At 69.0% G+C, this 18,963-nt stretch overlaps 2 protein-coding genes and 1 pseudogene across 5 annotated transcripts; all 3 read left to right on the top strand.

Annotated features, from left to right (window-relative positions):
- The first annotated feature begins 36 nt into the window (after positions 1–36).
- On the top strand, positions 37–5,907 carry LOC149855990 (sodium- and chloride-dependent creatine transporter 1-like). Of its 2 annotated transcripts, XM_090021643.1 has the most exons (14): positions 37–276; positions 1,352–1,588; positions 2,016–2,147; positions 2,245–2,509; positions 2,600–2,732; positions 3,306–3,440; positions 3,537–3,640; positions 3,720–3,844; positions 3,944–4,056; positions 4,159–4,296; positions 4,367–4,469; positions 4,562–4,662; positions 4,857–5,027; positions 5,176–5,907. In XM_090021643.1, the coding sequence occupies exons 1-14, from the start codon at positions 234–236 to the stop codon at positions 5,305–5,307; spliced, it is 1,932 nt and encodes a 643-aa protein (XP_089877769.1). In that variant the 5' UTR covers positions 37–233; the 3' UTR covers positions 5,308–5,907. The 2 variants fall into 2 exon arrangements, with proteins under 2 accessions (XP_089877769.1, XP_089877771.1); XM_090021645.1 differs by lacking the exon at positions 1,352–1,588.
- Positions 5,908–7,269: 1,362 nt separating this feature from the next.
- Positions 7,270–10,581, top strand: LOC149855989 (epidermal differentiation-specific protein pseudogene; annotated as a pseudogene). Of its 2 annotated transcripts, XR_016438494.1 has the most exons (2): positions 7,270–9,109; positions 9,410–10,581. The product of XR_016438494.1 is annotated as an epidermal differentiation-specific protein pseudogene, transcript variant X2 (transcript). The 2 variants fall into 2 exon arrangements; XR_016438493.1 differs by lacking the exon at positions 7,270–9,109 and having other exon boundaries at positions 9,214–10,581.
- Positions 10,582–10,893: 312 nt separating this feature from the next.
- QARS1 (glutaminyl-tRNA synthetase 1) lies at positions 10,894–18,755 on the top strand. Its single transcript, XM_090022553.1, has 24 exons — positions 10,894–11,064; positions 11,345–11,492; positions 11,866–11,975; positions 12,181–12,256; positions 12,696–12,760; positions 12,909–12,962; positions 13,341–13,416; positions 13,652–13,723; positions 13,822–13,907; positions 14,827–14,913; positions 15,051–15,150; positions 15,435–15,513; positions 15,725–15,833; positions 15,994–16,124; positions 16,446–16,538; positions 16,705–16,842; positions 16,924–17,011; positions 17,078–17,221; positions 17,316–17,420; positions 17,548–17,640; positions 17,746–17,873; positions 18,036–18,102; positions 18,313–18,438; positions 18,525–18,755. The coding sequence occupies exons 1-24, from the start codon at positions 10,915–10,917 to the stop codon at positions 18,573–18,575; spliced, it is 2,376 nt and encodes a 791-aa protein (XP_089878679.1). The 5' UTR covers positions 10,894–10,914; the 3' UTR covers positions 18,576–18,755.
- The last annotated feature ends 208 nt before the right edge of the window (positions 18,756–18,963 follow it).

Raw genomic sequence — 18,963 nt, 5'->3', positions numbered from 1 at the left:
CGCGGTGGCGGCTCCGTCGCTGCCGGCGGCGCAGAGCGATGGAGCGGCCGCCCGGAGCTGGCCCCGCCGCCGCCCGGCGCTGAGCCCGCCGCCCCCGCCGCCCGGCCCGGCCGCCCCCGGTGCCCAGCGCCATCCATGAGGTTCTTCCGGCTCACTTTCAAGTGCTTCGTGGACTGCTTCTGAGCCGGGCCGCCCCCGCCGCCGCCCGCTCGCACCCGCCCCCCCGCGCCGCCATGGCCCCGGCGCCGGCCCCCGCGCCCGCCGGGACCGGCCCAGGTAAGGGCGCCCGCCCCCGCCCCGAGCGGCGCGGCGCGGCGCGGCCTGTCTCGGCGCGGCCGCCCTTATATGGAGACGGCGCCGCCGCCCGCGCCCGCCTTGTGCCCCGCGCCGCCCCGGCCCGGCCCGGCCCGCACGTGCGGGGCCTGAGTCACCGCTTTGCAGCCTGACGTCACGCCGCAGCCCGCACCTGCGACGTCGCTCGCTGCCGGCGGCTGGTCCCCAGTCCCAGTCTGGGGGCCCCAGTGCCCCCAGTCCAGCCTGGCGAGGGGGGCCCCAGTGCCTCCAGTCCAGCCTGGCGGGGGGGGGCCCCAGTGCCTGCAGTCCAGCCTGGCGGGGGGGGCCCAGTGCCCCCAGTCCAGCCTGGCGAGGGGGGCCCCAGTGCCTGCAGTCCAGCCTGGCGGGGGGGGGCCCCAGTGCCCCCAGTCCAGCCTGGCGGGGGGGGTCCCCAGTGCCTCCAGTCCAGCCTGGCGAGGGGGGCCCCAGTGCCTGCAGTCCAGCCTGGCGGGGGGGGGCCCCAGTGCCCCCAGTCCAGCCTGGCGGGGGGGGGCCCCAGTGCCCCCAGTCCAGCCTGGCGGGGGGGGTCCCCAGTGCCTCCAGCCCAGCCTGGCGGGGGGGGCCCAGTGCCCCCAGTCCAGCCTGGCGGGGGGGGTCCCCAGTGCCCCCAGTCCAGCCTGGCGGGGGGGGTCCCCAGTGCCTCCAGCCCAGCCTGGCGGGGGGGGCCCAGTGCCCCCAGTCCAGCCTGGCGGGGGGGGCCCCAGTGCCTCCAGTCCAGCTTGGCGGGGGGGGGGGGCCCAGTGCCTCCAGCCCAGCCTGGCGGGGGGGGGCCCCAGTGCCTCCAGCCCAGCCTGGCGGGGGGGGGCCCCAGTGCCCCCAGTCCAGCCTGGCGGGGGGGGTCCCCAGTGCCTCCAGCCCAGCCTGGCGGGGGGGGCCCAGTGCCCCCAGTCCAGCCTGGCGGGGGGGGCCCCGCGGGCAGGGCTCCCGTGACCAAGGCAGCGATGGCACCGGGGCCCAGGCCCGCGGGGGTCCCGGTCCCCACAGCTGCCGGCCGGCCGGCCCGGCCTTGTCTCCGCAGAGGGCAGCAGGTGCTCGGAGGCAGCCGAGGTGGAGGGCGCGGGGCCGGGCGAGCCGGGCCCCGAGGAGCGGGCCGTCACCGCACCGCTAGTGGTGCCCGCAGCGCCCGTGAAGATGCCCATGCCCGAGCGCGAGACCTGGACGCGGCAGATGGACTTCATCATGTCGTGCGTGGGCTTCGCCGTGGGGCTGGGCAACGTCTGGCGCTTCCCCTACCTCTGCTACAAGAACGGCGGAGGTGAGGGCCGGCCGCGCTCCGCACCGCCGCGGCCCCGCCTGCCTCCCCGTTTCCACGGCAGCCGTCTCCGCGCCCCCGTGGAGCGCTGTTCCGCTTCCCTGCTCCCCCCGCCTGCCCCAGCACGACATCCACAGGCCCGGGCTCTGCCCAGGTGCATTGTGGGAGAATCCTGCAGGCAGCCAGCCTGGGCCAGACCCCTGGCACGTGCCCGCTCCTGCGCCCCTGCCAGTGCTGACCTAGATCTGCGAGCAGGCAGCTGGCGCAGCATGCCAGAGCAGGGGGCCTGCGGCGGGGGGGAGGGGCGCGGCTGCCTGCCCACGTTTCGGAGCCTGGTGGTGCTGGGGCTGGGCCTGGCCCCAGTCCCCTGCCTGTCCCAACGGCCCAGGTGTCGGGATGGCGCCGGGGGCTGATGCGTGTCCCCCCGCAGGCGTCTTTCTGATCCCCTACCTGCTGATCGTCTTCGTGGGAGGCATCCCCGTCTTCTTCCTGGAGGTGGCGCTGGGCCAGTTCATGAAGCAGGGCGGGATCGCCGCCTGGAACATCGCCCCCCTCTTCAAAGGTTCGTGTGGGGGCCACGCGCCCAGCCCAGCCCAGCCCATCGGAGCCAGCTCCGGCTCCGAGGCCCGCCAGCTCTGATGTGCCCCCCACATCTCCAGGTCTAGGCCTGGCCTCCATGGTCATCGTGTTCTTCTGCAACTCCTACTACATCATGATCCTGGTCTGGGGGCTCTTCTACCTGGCCCACTCGCTCACGGACACGCTGCCCTGGGCCACCTGCGGCCACCCCTGGAACACGAAGCACTGCACCGAGCTCTTCGCCCTGGGCCTGTGCCCCAACGGCACCAACAGCAGCGCCGGCCCCGCCAACTTCAGCTGCACCGAGCTGGCCGGCAAGCGCTCGCCCGTCATCGAGTTCTGGGAGTGAGTGCCCAGGCCGAGGGTGGGCGGGGGCCGGGGGGCCCAGCAGGAGCCGCTTGCTGAGCTGGCCGTGCTGCGCTGTGCCCACTGCAGGAACAAGGTGCTGCGGCTCTCGGGGGGCCTGGGCGAGCCAGGGGAGCTGCACTGGCAGATGGTGCTGTGCCTGCTGGCCACCTGGCTCATCGTCTACTTCTGCATCTGGAAGGGCGTCAAGTCCACCGGGAAGGTAACAGCCGCCCGGGCAGGCGGCAGGGACGCAGCCACGAGGTCCAGCGTGAGGTCCGTGCTGCACACACCCTGCCCCGAGGGGCTGCCAGGGCCGGGCGCCAGCCAGTTGAGCTGCAGCATCCCCTGGGCTCCTGCTGGAGGTGGGGCTCTGCAGGGCTTGGCTCTCTGCCCCCGAGCGCTGCCATGCCCCTCGGTCTCCCGCACCCTGACACGGGCAGATGGCAGGGCAGTGCCGCTGGCAGGGACCAGAGTCCCAGCCCCTGGGTCGGCATTGCGCCTGGCTCAGAGGTGACCCTGGGACAGCTGCTGGCTGGCACCGCATTGCTCCCAGCGCCTTGCCAGTGCCCACTTGTCCTGGCCCCCGCTCTGCTGCCCAAGGGACCCAGCAGCCCCACAAGGCAGGGGCAGGGTGGGGCCATGGACTCCCCGAGTGAAGACAGCGGTGTGGGCTGAGCCCTGGGGATGTGGCTGGAGCTGTTGCGCCCCCAGGTCAGGCAGCTGCAGCCTGCCCCAGGAAGGGCCCCCACCCAGCACTGAGTGCAGCCGGCTTGACCCGTACCTGCTCCGGCAGGTCGTGTACTTCACAGCGCTGTTCCCCTACGTGGTCCTGATTCTGCTGCTGGTGCACGGTGTCACACTGCCTGGGGCGCTGGGCGGCATCGTCTACTACCTGAAGCCTAACTGGTCCAAGCTGGCTGAAGCCCAGGTGAGGGGTGGCTGGCAGGGCTGGAGTGGGGAGGGGTGGGATGGGGTGGGCCAGAGCTGGGGCCACCCCTGGGCTGTGACCCTCCTGTGCCCCCAGGTATGGATCGACGCCGGCACGCAGATCTTCTTCTCCTACGCCATTGGGCTGGGCGCCCTGACCGCGCTGGGCAGCTACAACCGGTTCCACAACAACTGCTACCGGTGAGGTCCGGCGCTGGGGGGGGCCAGGCCACACGTGGCGCATTCCCTGCTGGCACTGACCTTCCCCTGTCTCCTGCAGGGATGCCTATGTCCTGGCCGTGATCAACAGCTCCACCAGCTTCTTCGCTGGCTTCGTGGTCTTCTCGGTGCTGGGCTTCATGGCGTCCGAGCAGGGCGTCGACATCTCCAAAGTGGCCGAGTCGGGTGAGTGCTGACTCTGGCCTGGTGCTGGGGCAGCTCCCGGCACCACAGGGCTATGCCAGGCCTGCCCCTGCCACCCCCTTACCCAGCCGTTTCCTGCAGGCCCTGGATTGGCCTTCATTGCCTACCCCAAGGCTGTGACCCTGATGCCCCTGTCGCCGCTCTGGGCCACCCTCTTCTTCTTCATGCTGCTTGTGCTGGGACTCGACAGCCAGGTGTGGCCGGGAAAGAGGGGCTGTGGGCCAGGGTGAGCAGGAGTTGGGGGGTGGGGGGAATGTGGGGGTATAGTGCCGCACTGACCCTTCTGCCCTGTGCAGTTCGTGGGCGTCGAGGGCTTCATCACGGGCATCCTGGACCTGTTCCCGCAGCCGGGCGCTGGCTCGCTGCGCCGAGAGTTCACGGCTGCGCTGTGCTGCCTGCTCTGCTGCCTCATTGACCTCTCCATGGTGACCGAGGTAGGGGCGCGGGCTGGGCGCAGGGGTTGGGTGCCGGGTGGGGCTGGCGGTGATGGCTGCGCTGCCCCAGGGCGGCATGTACGTCTTTCAGCTCTTCGACTACTACTCGGCCAGTGGCATCACACTGCTGTGGCAGGCCTTCTGGGAGTGCATCGTCATCGCTTGGGTCTATGGTGAGGGCTGGGGGACGGGGCACCAGGGCTGGGACAGAGTGCCTGGAGCATGGCACTGGGTCCCCAGCAAACCCGCTGTGCTCATCCCACAGGAGCCGACCGCTTCATGGATGACGTGGCCCGCATGATTGGCTACCGGCCCCTGCCCTTCATGAAGTGGTGCTGGGCCGTCATCACTCCCCTGGTCTGCGTGGTGAGTGCACCCCCACAGGGGCACATGCGCCAGTCTGGCCCGTGGCTGCAGGGAGGTAGCTCTGTCCTGCACCCACCTCGTGGCACAGGCAGGAGTCCCGGCCCTCGCGCCCACCCTGCTGCGGTCCTTGGGCTGACTGGGCCCCAGGGAGGAGGAGACTTCCCATGGTCTCATGGCTGCCTCCTGCACCCCAGGGCATCTTCCTCTTCCACGTGGTGAACTACCAGCAGCTGACGTACAACCAGACCTATGTGTACCCCTGGTGGGGTGACGCCATCGGCTGGGCCCTGGCCCTCTCTTCCATGCTCTGCATCCCATGCACTGTTCTCTACAAACTGCTGCGCTGCAAGGGCTCCCTGCGAGAGGTGAGCACCCGGGGCCCTGGCATGGGCTGCGTGTTGGGGGCAGCTCTGCCCTGGGCTGCATACATAGTGCAGCCTGACAGGTGGGGTGGGGGGCAGGAGTGGTTGGGCCCCCCAGAACCAGACTGGTGACTGGCAGCTTCACTTGCAGCGCTGGCAGCTCCTGACAACGCCGATCTGGGGGCACCACCACCTGGAGTACCTGACACCTGAGGCCGAGGCCAAACTGCTGGCACCTGAGGCCCCCAAGGAGAAGGCAACGCTCTTTGAGACTGTGATCTGAGCGCCCGCCAGGGCGGTCCCACCGCCCCACTCATAGCAATAACGCCACACGCCGCCGGCACCTCCCCGGCACCCGCTCTGCACTTGCCCGAGGCCTGACTGGGCAGCGGGGCCCTTCCAGACCTGAGGCTGCCTCAGGGTGCGTAGTCAGCCCATGAGACCCCTCTGGCCTGGCCTGCCTGGGGGCAGCAGGGCACCTGCAGCTGGGGCAAGCACAGCCCAGAGGGGGCACGGGGGTTCCCCGGTCGCCGCACAGGCAGGTCTTCCTTCCGTCTGGCTGCGGGGTGGGGGACATGGGGGCCCATGCTCGGCCCTTCTGCTCTTCCAGGCCCCGGCAGCCGTGTGGCCCCAGTGGTGACTTGCTGCCCTTGTACTACCCTGGCCCTTGCATCGCTTGGGCAGGGGCTGTGTCCTGCCCCCCTTGCACCAGCCCCTGGCATCCAGTCTCGCCTTGGCCCCCGCGCCCTCGCCCCAGTCCCGGCCGAGCTGCCCCGTGTCGTGCCGTGCCCTGTGTGTGTGCGCTGCGCCGCCCCTGGCTTTGCCCTCGGTGTCGCTCTGTACGGACCCATCCAACATCTGGCAATAAATGTGGGACACCCGAGGCCTGGCCCCAGTTCTGAGCTGCGCAGGGGAGGTGCGGGCGGGGGAATAGAGCCAGGACGCTGTTCTCTCCCAGGCTGCTGGGGCCCCAGGGTGGGCAGGAGCTCCAGTGCCCTCTGTGACCTTGGTGCAGATGCCTGGGTTCCCCCTGCCTGACGCTGCGTGCTCTGTGGGGCAGAGCCTGGGAGCTGTCTCGCCCCACCCCAGCTGGTGCCGCCGTCCCCCTGGGCTCCGGCCATATCCCTCAATAGTGCATCACTCAGCCATGGGGCAATGCCAGGGTCTGGCAGCTCATGGGCTCTGGGTTATGTTCCTGCCCCGCAGCCCGCACCAGGCTGGTGCCCCTTCTTGCTGACCTTCACTCTCACTGTGCCTGCCATGGTGCCCAGCTGCAGCGAGTGGTCCACTGGCCTCTTCCCCAGGGTTGTGGCCGTGGCCAGGTCAGGGCAGGCATCAGTGGGTGCCTGTCCCAGCCCTCAGGGCCCAGCCGTGCCCAGGATGAGAGTTGCTTCAGGCTCGCAGCCACGTGGTCCATGACAGCTGCTCATCAGGAGTCACCAGGAGTGACCAGGAATAACGGTCACAAACTGGCGGAGGGTAAGTTTAGATTAGATATTAGGAGGCGCTACTTCACAGTCAGGGCGGCTAGGGCCTGGAACCAGCTTCCAGGGGAAGTGGTGCAGGCTCCTAGCCTGGGGATTTTTAAAAGGAAGTTAGATGAGCACCTTGCCGGGGTCATCTGACCCCGGTGCTCTTTCCTGCTAAGGCAGGGGGTCGGACTAGATGATCTACCTAGGTCCCTTCCGACTCTAGCTACTATGAAACTATGAAACTATCAAACTGTGGCCTGAGCGATCAATGGCTCCCAATCCCTACAGGTTGGTGGTGCAGGCGCTGTGGATTGCAGCACCCCCATGCCCAACCATGGGATCCCCAGTGTGCTACCCACAGCCGTGGCTGGGCAGGGCCTGGAGGGAGGACGTGGGTGGCCTTGGCTTGCCCGGCCTGGGTCACGGTGCCCCAGGTTAGCTGGGACTAGGACTAGGGTGGGAGCTCCAGCCTTGGGGGGTCCTGGCTCGAAAGTAAAGTGCCTGCCCAGCTCCCCCCATAGCCAGGGCCTCACACTCGTTCCTGGCAGGCCTGGGGCTTGGCGCCAAGCTGGGGCGGCTCCAGGGGCTGGCAGGGCCTGCGCAGTTGGGCTGCATCTCCCGCTCCTGCTCGCCTTGGAATGCAGCTCCCGCCCGCGCGGGCGCCATGGTGCCACAAGCCTGGCTGCCCGCCAGGCGGGCAGGGAGCGGGTCACCTTGCGCCCAGGGGCTCCACGTCCTCTCGGCCACTGCCTGCCGGGGGGCCTGGGGCCTGGCAGGGCTGGGCTGCAGCGGTGCTGTGCCCAATGCCCCCACCACCCACCCGGCTGCAGCAGCACAGCCACGGTGATCCAGAGATCAGGGACCACTAATCATCAGGGCCACAGAGACCCCTCCCCTGCAGGGCACCTGCATCGCCCCTGTGTTGCCTGGGTCTTGGCTGGGGGCTGCCACCCGGGCGAGCAGGTTTTGCTGGAGCTGGGGCCGACAGCGGTGTGTGGCCTGACCTTGGCCCGCCCTTGCAGCGTGGCTCGGAGCTGCCTCCGGCCTGGCCTGTGCAGCAGCCATGGCGCCCAAGGTCAGGCAGGAGCCACCTGGCTGGCTGTGGCCCCCCACGCTGGCCCGCCACGTTCCTGCCCCCACGGCGCACACACAGCAGGTGGGGGCGAGCAGGCCAAGCCCATGCGGGATGCTGCCGCCACCTTGTGGCCTGCTGAGTGTCACGGAGACACGGCACCAACAGCAGTGAGACCATGTCCTGGGGCCCATGGTTTGGGGTGGCAGAGTTGGGGGGTGAGTTGGACCATGACCAGTCTGGGGAGGGTTGGGGTGAGCGGGTCCTGGGGCCTGAGCAGGCTGTGGGAAGCCAGGCAGAGCACGGTGGCAACAGCCCTAGGCTTGAGATGCAGCCCCTTGGCCAGCTCTTTTACAACTCCTGGGCAGTGCCCAGGGGGCCTCGGCCGAGAAGTGTCCAGACCAAGCAGCCCCACTCCTGGCCCTGCTGGGGCTTGGCTGGCAGGTGAGGTTGGGCTCTGGCTGGCGTGGGGGCAGCTGCACTCTCTCCAGGCATCTCTGGGGGTGGGACACATGCAGTTACCCAGGTGCTGGGCCATGGCTGTGGGTGCTGGGTCGGGGTACACACAAAGAGGACTGGGCTGGGCCTGTCCCAGGCTGGCACCACTCCCCCGGCCAACTGCGGCACAGAGGGTGCCTATGGCGGGTCGGCCTGAAAAGTGGCTGCGCTGCCTGCAGGAAAGGGGCTCCCAGAGCCCTGGCAGCGGGGGTCAGAGGGCCACGTGGAGCTGGGAGTGCCCAGCTGGGGCAGGGCGGAGGTGGGACAGCCTGTCCTCGCCAGGCTGCTGGGCAGGGCCGGGAGCAGCCGGAGTGGAAGCAGGAGGACAGGAGCTGCCCTCGGCTGCAGGCACCTGCCCTGCGCACTGCCAGCTGGGCAAGGCCTCTCTGGCCAAGGAGGGGAAGGGCTTCTCGCCTCAGCGACCAGGCACTGGTCTGCCCACCTGCCTGGGCTGTGGGATGGAGCAGCTCTGCATATAAACCAGAGAAAAGTCACCAGGGCCTGAGCCTCCTGCCCACAGCAGCACTCTCACAGGGCCCGCGGGCAGGATGGGGCGTCAGGCTCTGCAGGGAGCAGGACACAGCCGTGGAGCTCACATAGGGCCCCCCGAACACAGGGGCACGGGGCACCTGTGCCAGGCAGGGCCGGGGCCTTGGGGTGCTGCTGCCCGCTGGGAAGGGCATGGAGCGGAGCCTGGCATCGCTCACGTGGCTGAGTAAGCGCCTGTCACTGGGGCAGGGCCAGGTCGCCCAACCAGACTGTCCCGACGCACCGGGCTCGGGGGCAGGATGGACTGGGCCAGACTGGTCGTGCCAGTGGGGTGAGGCCCCATGCTGCGCGGCCCCGTGCAGCACCCAGGTACAGGGCGCGGTGGGTGGGGGCCGGTGTGTGGGTGCAGCGTTGTCATTGCCGGGTGCTGCAGGCCCTGACGCGCCTGGAGCTGTCCCCGCGCCTATTAAAGCAGCCACAGCACAGGGCTCCCAGCACCTAGGAAGTTCGCCGCAGCCAGGCCGCACGGGTGGGTGGCCCGCAACCCCGTCCAGGTGAGGCACCGCACCACTCTGGGCTGGGAGCCAGGGGCCTGCCAGGCCTGGATTTCCCACGGGACCCCGAGGCGTCTGGCAAGGGTGGGCAGGCCCGTGGGCACAGCTGGGCTGGAAGGAGCCGGCGCAGGAGGCGGCAGGTGCCCCGGGCTCCGGAACCAGGGTGGTGCCAGCAGGGAGGCTCTCCCCGGGGGCGGAGAGGGGGAACGACCCACAGCTGCCCAGCCCCGGGCTGTGGCGGGCCCGGTGCCCTGGGAGCGCCCGAGGATGGGCCAGGCTTCAGGCCTCCTTCCCCCGCAGAGCCGGCCCCCGCGGCCCAGCGCAGACATGCTGGCGGGCGCCGAGCCGGAGACGGCCCCGGCAGAGGCCGGCGCCAACCGGATCGTGGTGTACGAGCGCCCTGGCTTCGAGGGGCTGCAGCGGGAGTTCACGTGCGACGTGCCCGACCTGCACGAGCTGGACTTCGGGGACTGCATCAGCTCGCTGCGCGTGGAGGGGCAGCCCTGGGTGGCCTACACGGGCCCCAAGTACGAGGGCGAGGCCTTCGCCTTCGAGGAGGGCGAGTACGCGGCGGTGGAGCCGCGCGGGCGCCTCTCCTCGCTGCGCCTCGTGCACCACGACCTGGACGAGCCGCTCATCACGCTGTACGAGCACGCCGGCTTCGCGGGCCGCAGCAAGGCGGTGACGGAGGAGACCAACCTGGCCTACGGCTACTTCGACGACCGCGTGTCCTCGCACGTGGTGCAGCGCGGCGTGTGGCTGCTCTACCAGGACCCGGGCCGCGGCGGCCGGCAGTACATCGCCTGGCCCGGCGAGCGCCTGGCCGACTACCGGCCCGGCCTGCGCTTCCACGACCGGCTCTCGCACCTGCGGCCGCTGCGGCCCGGGCGCCCGCGCGTCGCCGCCCGCCTGCTCTGGGACGAGCGGCGCGTGGAGGCGGAGCGCGAGGTGCTGCTGGACGAGCTGGTGGCGGTGAACGAGACGGACGCGGAGCAGGCGCTGAGCAGCGGCACCAGCCGCGAGTACAGCACGGTCACGGCGCAGAGCTTCCGCTTCGGCGCCGACACCCGCCTGCGCGCCGGCCTGGCCTTCACGCTGGCCCTGGAGGCCGCCGCCGACTTCCGCGTGGAGAAGGGCCGCAGCGAGAGCCGCACGGTGCGCGAGCGGGCCGAGGTGCTGCTGCCCGCCAAGGTGCCGCCGCGCACGCGCCTGGCCGTGCAGGTGGTGCGGCGCGAGGCGGCCGTGACCGTGCCCGTGGAGCTCACGCTGCTGCAGAACCAGCGCGTCCGCACCGAGCGCGGCGAGTACCGCTGCCGCTCCGCCACCAGCCTCTGCGCCCGCTACACCATGACCCCCGTCGCCGCCCCGGCCCCGGCCCCGGCCCCGGCCCCGGACGATGCCTCGGGCCCGGCCCGGCCCTGAGCCCCGCACCCCGTGCACCGCAGCGGGTGCCGTGAGCGCGGCCTTCGCTGAGCCCGCACCGGGCGTCAATAAAGCCGCTGCAGCCGCCGCCGCGTGTCCGTGTCCGTGTCTGTGTCCGAGTGGGGGCACTGCGGGGAGGGGGGTCCGCGACAGCCACGTGGGTGTCACCGGCTTCTGGCCCTTTAAATGATGCAATCGCCGACTGCTCTGGCCCCGCCCCCTCGGGCCTCGCCGTTCCCCATTGGCTGCGCGGCCCGCGGCCCACCATTGGTCAGCTCGCCGTCGAGGGCTCCGATTGGCGTCGCGCCCCCGCTGCGCCCGCCTCCCGCGCGCTGATTGGGCGGCCGCAACCACACCCCCAGCCCGGCGGTGGAAGCGGCGGCATGGCGGCGGCGGCGGCGGCGGAGGGGCTGGGCGAGGCGGAGGCGGAAGCGCTGCGGCTCTTCACCGCGCTCGGGCTTGGCGCGGACAAGGCGCGCGAGACCCTGAAGAACGAGGCGCTGAGCGCGCTGCTGCGCCAGGCCGCCGCCCAGGTGCGCGACCCCCGACCTCTGACCTCCGCTGCTTGGCCTGGTCCCCCCCCCGTGAGCTCTGACCCCCCTCCGATCCCTGACCTGTTCCCCGGTGACCCCTGCCCCCCCCATGAACTCCGACCCCTGACCTGCTGCCCCAGGGACCTCTGGCCCCTGCCCCCCGTGAACTCTGACCCCTCTTCCTGCCCCCTGACCTGTGCTCCCGATGGCCCCCGACTCCTGCCTCCCAGTGACCCCGGCCCCGGCCCGCTGCGACGCGCCCTCGCCATGTCTGCCACAGGCTCAGGGCGCGCTGGGCCCCGCCATCGACCGGGCGACCGGGACGCTGCTGTACAACGTGGCGTCGCGCCTCAAGGACCCCAAGCGCCTCGGCTTCCTCGTGGGCTGCGTCACGAGCAAGAAGATCGTCACGGACCTGCAGCTCAGTGGTGCGCCCGCTCTCCCCAGGGCTGGCGCCGGGCTCCCCCGCCCCGTCTCCCTCTTTGCCCAGCTGCATCCGGGCTGCGGCAGGTCCCCGGCGCTCCCCCCGGCCCTGCTTCAGTCCAGGCACTCGTGGGTCCGTTGGTAGAGGAGTGGGAGCAGGGGCCGACCCTGCGAGCCACGGCCCCGGGTCTTGGCTGGCACTGCGCCCCCTGCACTCGCGCGGAGGGGCCCGGGGCAGGGGAAGGGGCTGGAGGCTGCAGGCAGGAGTCCGCAGCCTGGCTCTGTGATTGAGCTGCTAGGGCAGGACCGGGCTCCGGAGCCGTTTCCTGCTATGGGGCTGCTGCCTGCCACGCCCTGACCTGGCCCCGCTTCTTCCAGCTGCGCTGGACTACGTGAAGAGCCACCCGCTCGACCCCATCGATGTGGCTGACTTTGAGCGCGCCTGCGGCGTGGGTGTGGCTGTGACCCCCGAGCAGATAGAGGAGGCGGTGAGCACGGGCGCAGGGCACGCAGCACCAGCATCGGGAGGTGCAGGAGGCGCAGCCCCGTCCAAGCTGCCAGGGCGGTTCCTGCTGTCGGGCTGCTCTGCCCGGCCCTGGGAGCTGGGGCGCCTTGCAGCAGATGAAGGTGGGCGCCCGCGGGTGCCAGGGAGCAGCTTGCAGCCCGACCCTGACGGACCCTGCCCGTCTCTAGGTGGAGGCTGCCATCAGCAAGCACCGTGCGGAGCTGCTGGCCGAGCGCTATCACTTCAACATGGGGCTGCTGATGGGTGAGTGCCCCTGCCCTGACCTGTTCTCCTGGTCACTGCGGTACAGTGGCACTGGGCTTCCCCTGCCCTGGGGGTTTGCCTGGCCCATCCAATCAGCTCCTTGGCCCTGAGACCTCAGCTGGGCCCATGCAGCCCGCCTGTCCCTTGGCCAAGCCATGCCCTGCTGGAGATGCTGTTGCTGCCCCAAGGAATGCTGTGGGGGCCCTAGTGCAGACAGTGGGCTGTGGCAGAGGTACCTGGCTGTGCCTCCCAGGGTTTCTGCACACCATCCTCGGGTGGGCAGGGCCCGTGCTTGTGGGTAGCTGTGCCCACGTCCATGCTCCTGGGCTGTGCCAGACAGGCCATGGCCCTTGCCCAAAGGGGCTGGCCTGTGTCCGGGGCCTGTGGGTGGGGAGCCCCCAAGTGAGTGCCCAACAGCGTTGCCTTCTGTCGCTTGCAGGGGAGGCACGCAGCAGGCTGAAGTGGGCAGATGGGAAGATCATCAAGAACGAGGTGGACCTGCAGGTGGGCTGGTGCTAGGGCTGGGGTGGACAGTGCTGCCTGGGAGGGCCCAGATGCCATGTCCAGGTGCAGAGGGCAGGACCCAGGGGCACTGGGGTGGGTGCCCTGCCACCCTGCCCATCCCTCCACACTCAGCCCCCTTCCCTGGCAGGTGCTGCACTTGCTGGGCCCTAAGACGGAGGCTGACCTGGAGAAGAAGCCAAAGGTAGTGGGTGAGGGTGGGTGGGTTCAGGCCTTGAGCCACGCAGTGACAGAGCTGCTTTTCTGTGGCTGTGCATGACACTGTGGGGCTGGGGGGGCTGGCAGCAGTTGACATTCCCTGTGTGCCTCCCCACAAGCTCCTCATGTGACTGGCTGTGCCGCGGCGGCCCCTTCCCCCAGCTGCCCTTGGGTGTCGCAGCCCCCGCAGACAGCGCCGTGGCCGGCAGGGAGTTCTGGTGCTCCAGGGGGGCAGGAGCTCCCAGCTCTGTGCTGCGGCTGTAGGAGCTGGCCGGCCTATGCTGCGGGCAGCTGGCGGGGGCAGCTTTGCGGTGGGTAGTGATGGGAAGCCCCACAGCACTGTTGCTGCTCCCTGTCCCCACAGGCTGCCAAGGCCCAGGCTGCCAAGGCCAAGCCAGCCGAGGTGGAGAAGAGGCGTAAGGCAGCCGTAGTGGTGAACGGTCAGTGGCCTCTGCCCTGCGGCTGGTGGTGAGGCAGCCTCAGTGGGCCTGGCTGTGCCTTACGTGGGGGGCAGCGCTGGCAGGTCGGGGCTTGCTGCCCTCCTCCCTGTGGGGGTCTGCGCATCCCAGAGACTGGCCTGTCTGCCCCATCAGCCAGGATGCCACTCGTCCTGGGTGGGGGCAGGGGCTCAGTCCAGCTCCCCCCACTCTAAGGACCCTCGTTTCCCCCCTGCAGGGGCTGAGAGCCTGGAGGAGCGGTCACTCATGGAGCAGCTGCGTGGCGAGGCCCTCAAGTTTCACAAGCCGGGTGCGTGCAGGGCAGGGGGTACATTGTCAGGGTGCCCGGTGTAGCTCCCGGGGCATTGGGGTCCTGCCCTGCCCACTCACAGCCTCCTGCTTCCCTAGGTGAGAACTACAAGGCGGATGGCTACGTGACCACACCTCACACAATGGCCCTGCTGGAGCAGCACCTAGAGATCACCGGCGGGCAGGTGGGTCGGCCCTGCCACCAAGCCTTCACAGAGCAGTGGGGCGGACAGGGACCTGCAGGGGTTACATCCAGTTGCAGGCCTGCCGGAGGCAGGATCAGCCCCATCCAAACCTGCCCAGACAATTCCCGTGTGCAACCTCTGACCCACATGACGCAGTTGCTCTGACAGCCCCAGGCATCGCCTCCGCCCCGCCTCCGGAAAACGGGGGCTGCGGCTGCCAACATCCTGTTCCTGTTGTCAGTATACAGCCCAGCCCGAGGCTGTGCCCTGCTGCAAAATCCCTCAGTACACACCAGTCTGAGCAAGGGGGAAATCCCTTCCTGCCCCAGTGCAGCGTGGGGCTGAGCCTGAGTGTAGGAGCAGGACCCCACAGGGTTGGTGCCAGCAAGAGCATTGGTACAGCCCAACCCCAGCCTGGGCTGCAGCCCTCGGGGGAGGCTTAGAAAACCCCCTGACACATGGAGCAGAAAGCAGGTGGGGGGGACAACCAGCACAGCCGAGAAGCCTGGGAGCTCACACAGTAGAGCCACCGGCACCACTGCACCTAGATCATCCCAGAGCAACACCTGTCCAGCCTCTCAGATGCCTCCACTCCCTGTGGCAAGGCAGGGTAGCACTAGGGTCATGCCAGGCAGGGAGATTTCCCCCTTCTCCCAGGCTCCGAGATGCCTCCCCTCACTGGGCTGCTGGCCAGACCCTGTAGAGGGACCTGGTCCCATGCTTCCTGCCCTGGCAGCTGGCCCCTCAATGCTGTTTCCCACCTCCCCAAGGGCCAAGCACCCTCTGGCTTGCCAGGGAGGACCCTGGTGGTGGTGCTGAGCTGGGGGATGTAGCCAGCCCTGCCTAGCCAGCCTGGGTAAGAGCTTGGGGGTTGGGGCTGGTCTCAGGTGGAGGGCACTGATAGCTGGGTCTCCCACAGGTGCGGACGCGGTTCCCGCCAGAGCCCAATGGCATCCTGCACATCGGCCATGCCAAGGCCATCAACTTCAACTTCGGCTATGCCAAGGTGAGGCCCTGTGGCCTGGCACCTGTTGCCCGTGCCACCTGGGTCCCGCCCCCTGTGCTGAGTGGCTCTGGGGAGCAGTGGGGGCGGTGCTGGTGCAGGGGGCTCTGCAGGGTTCACCAGGCCGTGCCCCTCCCCAGGCAAACAATGGCATCTGCTTCCTGCGCTATGACGACACCAACCCCGAGAAGGAGGAGGAGAAGTACTTCACAGCCATCCGGGAGATGGTCGAGTGGCTGGGTACAGGGCACGGGGCTGTGGAGCTGCTGCAGGAGTGTGGCTGGCAGGGCCGGAGGGCAGGAGCAGGGCTCTGAGCGCGAGCCAGGCCCTGCAGATCCAGGGTGGGTGGTTGGGGAAGGTGCCGCTGACTTGGCCCTGCCCAGCCCACTCCTCTGTTGCTGTGTGGGGTCCAGTGCTGAGGCAAGAGCCACCTGTGCCCCAGGCCTAGTGCTGAGCCTGGTGCTTGGAAGCGAGGGCCCTGGCGCTGCAGGGGTGCTGGGTTACAGGCTCTCTGCTCCCTGCAGGCTACGAGCCATATGCGGTGACACATGCATCTGACTACTTCGACCAGCTCTACTCCTGGGCTGTGGAGCTCATCCGGAGGTGACCCTAGACCCAGGAAGGGCTGTGTGGAGGGGGCTGTGGTGGGCTGCACCAGCTGGGGGCAGGCAGATGGGGGTCAGGCCCAAGCAGGGCAGGTGGGAAGTGCTGCATCTAAGGTGGAGCAATGGGCTCTGGTTGTCCAGCTACCCCAGAGGTGGGCTAGGCGGGGGTGCTGGAGCTGGCTCTGACTCCCTCCCTGCCCCCCCCACAGGGGCCATGCCTATGTCTGCCATCAGAAGGTGGAGGAGATCAAGGGCCACAACCCGCCAGCCTCACCGTGGCGGGACCGGCCAGTGGAGGAGTCGCTCCTGCTCTTCGAGGTACTGCGCTGTGCTGAGGCATCTGGGGGCACCTTCCTCACCTGCTCCAGCCCCCCAACTCTAGAGGTTGGGGGCGGTAGTCAGCAGCCCTGCTGCCAGCTCCTGCCCTGTGACACCTCTCCATGGGTGAGTCGGTGGTTGAGGTCCCCCATCTTGGCAGGGTATGCGCAAGGGGAAGTTTGAGGAGGGCGAAGCCACGCTTCGCATGAAGCTGGTGATGGAGGACGGGAAGATGGACCCTGTTGCCTATCGCATCAAGTACACACCGCACCACCGCAGCGGGGATGCCTGGTATGCTGTCTGTCTCCTCTGGCTTGGGGTCAGGGCGCGGGGGGCTGTCTCATGCATTGGGGCTCGGGGTCAGCCTGGGATGACTGAGGCGTTCTGGTACCTGCTAGGGCCCAGGGGGGTGGCACTGCCAGGTGGAGCAGAGCAGGGTCTGCTCCCCAAGGGTGGGCTGGGATGGGTACATAGCCTGAGCTGCATGTGCTGGACTCTGGTCCTGGGAGGCTGGCAGGGAGGAGCTAAGTGGTGCAAAGCATGGCACGTTGCATGGGTAGGTAGGGGGGTCATGGCACTGGTCCCAGGCGCTCAGTCCCTGCTGCCTTCCAGGTGCATCTACCCCACATATGATTACACTCACTGTCTGTGTGACTCCATCGAACACATCACCCACTCGCTCTGCACCAAGGAGTTCCAGGCCAGGTGGGGTGGCACTGGGGGAGACTCTGGGGGTACTGTAGGGCCAGGTTGGGCGTTGCCGGGGGTCAGGAGGATGGTGCTCCAGGCTGGCTGCATGGGGTCTGCAGGGCACAGGGAAGAGAGTGCAGGGGCTGTGCCAGCTGCAGGCAGTGATGGGGTTCCCCGGCAGACGTTCGTCCTACTTCTGGTTGTGCAACGCCCTGGACGTGTACTGCCCCGTGCAGTGGGAGTATGGGCGTCTGAACCTCCTCTACACCGTTGTCTCCAAGCGCAAGATCATCAGGCTGGTGGAGACGGGTGCTGTCAGGTGAGGGCTGGGCCTGGGGCCAAGCACTTGGGGCTGGGGCTGGCCGTGCCCTGCCACTGACTGCGCATGCTGTCGTCGTAGGGACTGGGATGATCCACGGCTCTTCACGCTGACGGCGCTGCGGCGCCGAGGCTTCCCCCCTGAGGCCATCAACAACTTCTGTGCCCGGGTAGGTGCTGTGAGGGGTGGATGGGACCATGCCGGGTGGGCAGGTAATGATGCAGTGTCTCTGCAGGTGGGAGTGACGGTGGCCCAAGCAACGATGGAGCCACACCTGCTGGAGGCCTGTGTGCGGGATGTGCTGAACGAGCAGGCGCCTCGTGCCATGGCTGTGCTGGACCCACTCAGAGTCACCATTACCAACTTCCCAGCTGCGAAGGTGAGGCTGCTGGGGACGGGGCGGGGGGCTCCACAGGGGCCAGGCCGCCATGCCAGTGCTGCCCACCCCACCTGACCCCCACCCTCCTCCACAGGCTCTGGAGGTCCCAGTGCCCAATTTCCCAGCTGATGAGACCAAGGGCTTCCACCACGTGCCCTTCCTGTCCACCCTCTACATTGAGCAGAGCGACTTCCGGGAGGTGAGCCAGGTGGCTGGGGGATGCCGGCAGCCAGTGCTGCCAGGGGGCTGAGCGGCCGTGCCAGTAGGCCAGGACAGCTCTGGCCTGGCTGCGGTGCCCAGCCCTGATGTGGCAGGTTTCCTGGCAGGTGCTGGAGAAAGGCTACAAGCGCCTGACTCCCGGGCAGCCGGTGGGGCTGAGACACACGGGCTATGTCATCGCCGTCCAGAACATCATCAAGGTGAGTCTGGACGGGCCCAGCCTGGCTCAGCACCAGATGCGGGGGGTGGAGCTGGCACCCACCCTGGGGGAGGGGCTCACTCCTGATGGCTCCCCTCTGCCCCAGGATGCCAGCGGGCATGTGACTGAACTGGAGGTGACCTGCACACGGTCGGACACTGCGGAGAAGCCCAAGGCCTTTATCCACTGGGTGTCAGAGCCGCTGGTCTGTGAGGTTCGGCTCTACGAGCGCCTGTGAGTACCACCTGCCCAGTGCCATCTTCACACACATGTACACGTGTCAGTGCTGGGACAGAGCACCCTGCGGTCCACGCTTCCCCCGCTACGGGAGGGAGCTGCCCCAAGCAGGTGCCAGGAGCAGTGGCGAGTGGGGCTGACAGCCCTGTCTGGTTGCAGCTTCCTGCACAAGAACCCCGAGGACCCCACGGACGTGCCGGGTGGATTCCTAAGTGACCTCAACCCCGTGAGTGGGCAGGGAGGGGGTGGCAGCTGGTGGGGGCCCCAGGAGGGTGGCTGCTGGGGCAGGGGAGCCCTGGGCTGCAGGGGCAGTAGCTGCAGCCTGGGCCAGGTGCAGGGCAGGAGGAGTGGCCCAGCTGTCACCCTGCACCTGGCACCTGTGGCGGAGGCAGGGAGCAGAGCCAGGGTTCCAGCCGCTGTATGCTGCCTCCCCCAGGACTCGCTGCAGGTGGTGGAGGACGCCCTGGTGGACTGCTCTGTGAGGGCAGCGCGGCCCTTCGACAGGTTCCAGTTTGAGCGCCTGGGCTACTTCTCAGTGGATCCCGACAGCACGGAGAAGAAGGTCCGTGTCCTCGTCCTCGCCAGCCCCACCAGGCACTGCCTGCCACGGGGTCCAGGCCATGCTCAGTGTCTCTTCCCCCTCCCCAGGTGGTGTTCAACCGCACCGTGACCCTCAAGGAGGACCCAGGCAAGGCCTGAGCCTGCTGCTGCCCTGGCGTCTGCGCAGGAGCGGCCCCTTCCACTGGCCTGGGCAGGGGCAGGGGCAGGGGCAGGCGCTCAGCCAGACCCAGGCCCTGCACAAGCGTGAGAGCCACAGCTGCCTTAATGCGGGGCCGCTCGCCCGCTCCAGCACCCCCCTCAATAAACCTGAGCACTGCAGCTACTGCCTCCTCCTCACTGCGGGGTGGGGGGGCAGCTGGGCACCAGTGCCCTACCATACGTGTGTGTGCACGCGCCTGGATGTTCCATGCCTGTGACTGCGTGTGCCCCAACGCATGTAGGCGTGTGTGCATCTGCATAGTGTGTACTGCGTTTGTCCTGGGGGGGGGGGGCGGGTAGGGGTGTGTGTGTGTGTGTGTGTGTGTGT

The sequence above is a fragment of the Crocodylus siamensis genome, chromosome 11 (genome assembly GCF_052110815.1).
Source record: "Crocodylus siamensis isolate JL-2025a chromosome 11, ASM5211081v1, whole genome shotgun sequence".
NCBI classification, from domain to species: Eukaryota; Metazoa; Chordata; order Crocodylia; family Crocodylidae; genus Crocodylus; species Crocodylus siamensis.
The sequence above is the reverse complement of the archived record's forward strand: the minus strand, read 5'-3'. Positions and strand labels throughout refer to the sequence as shown.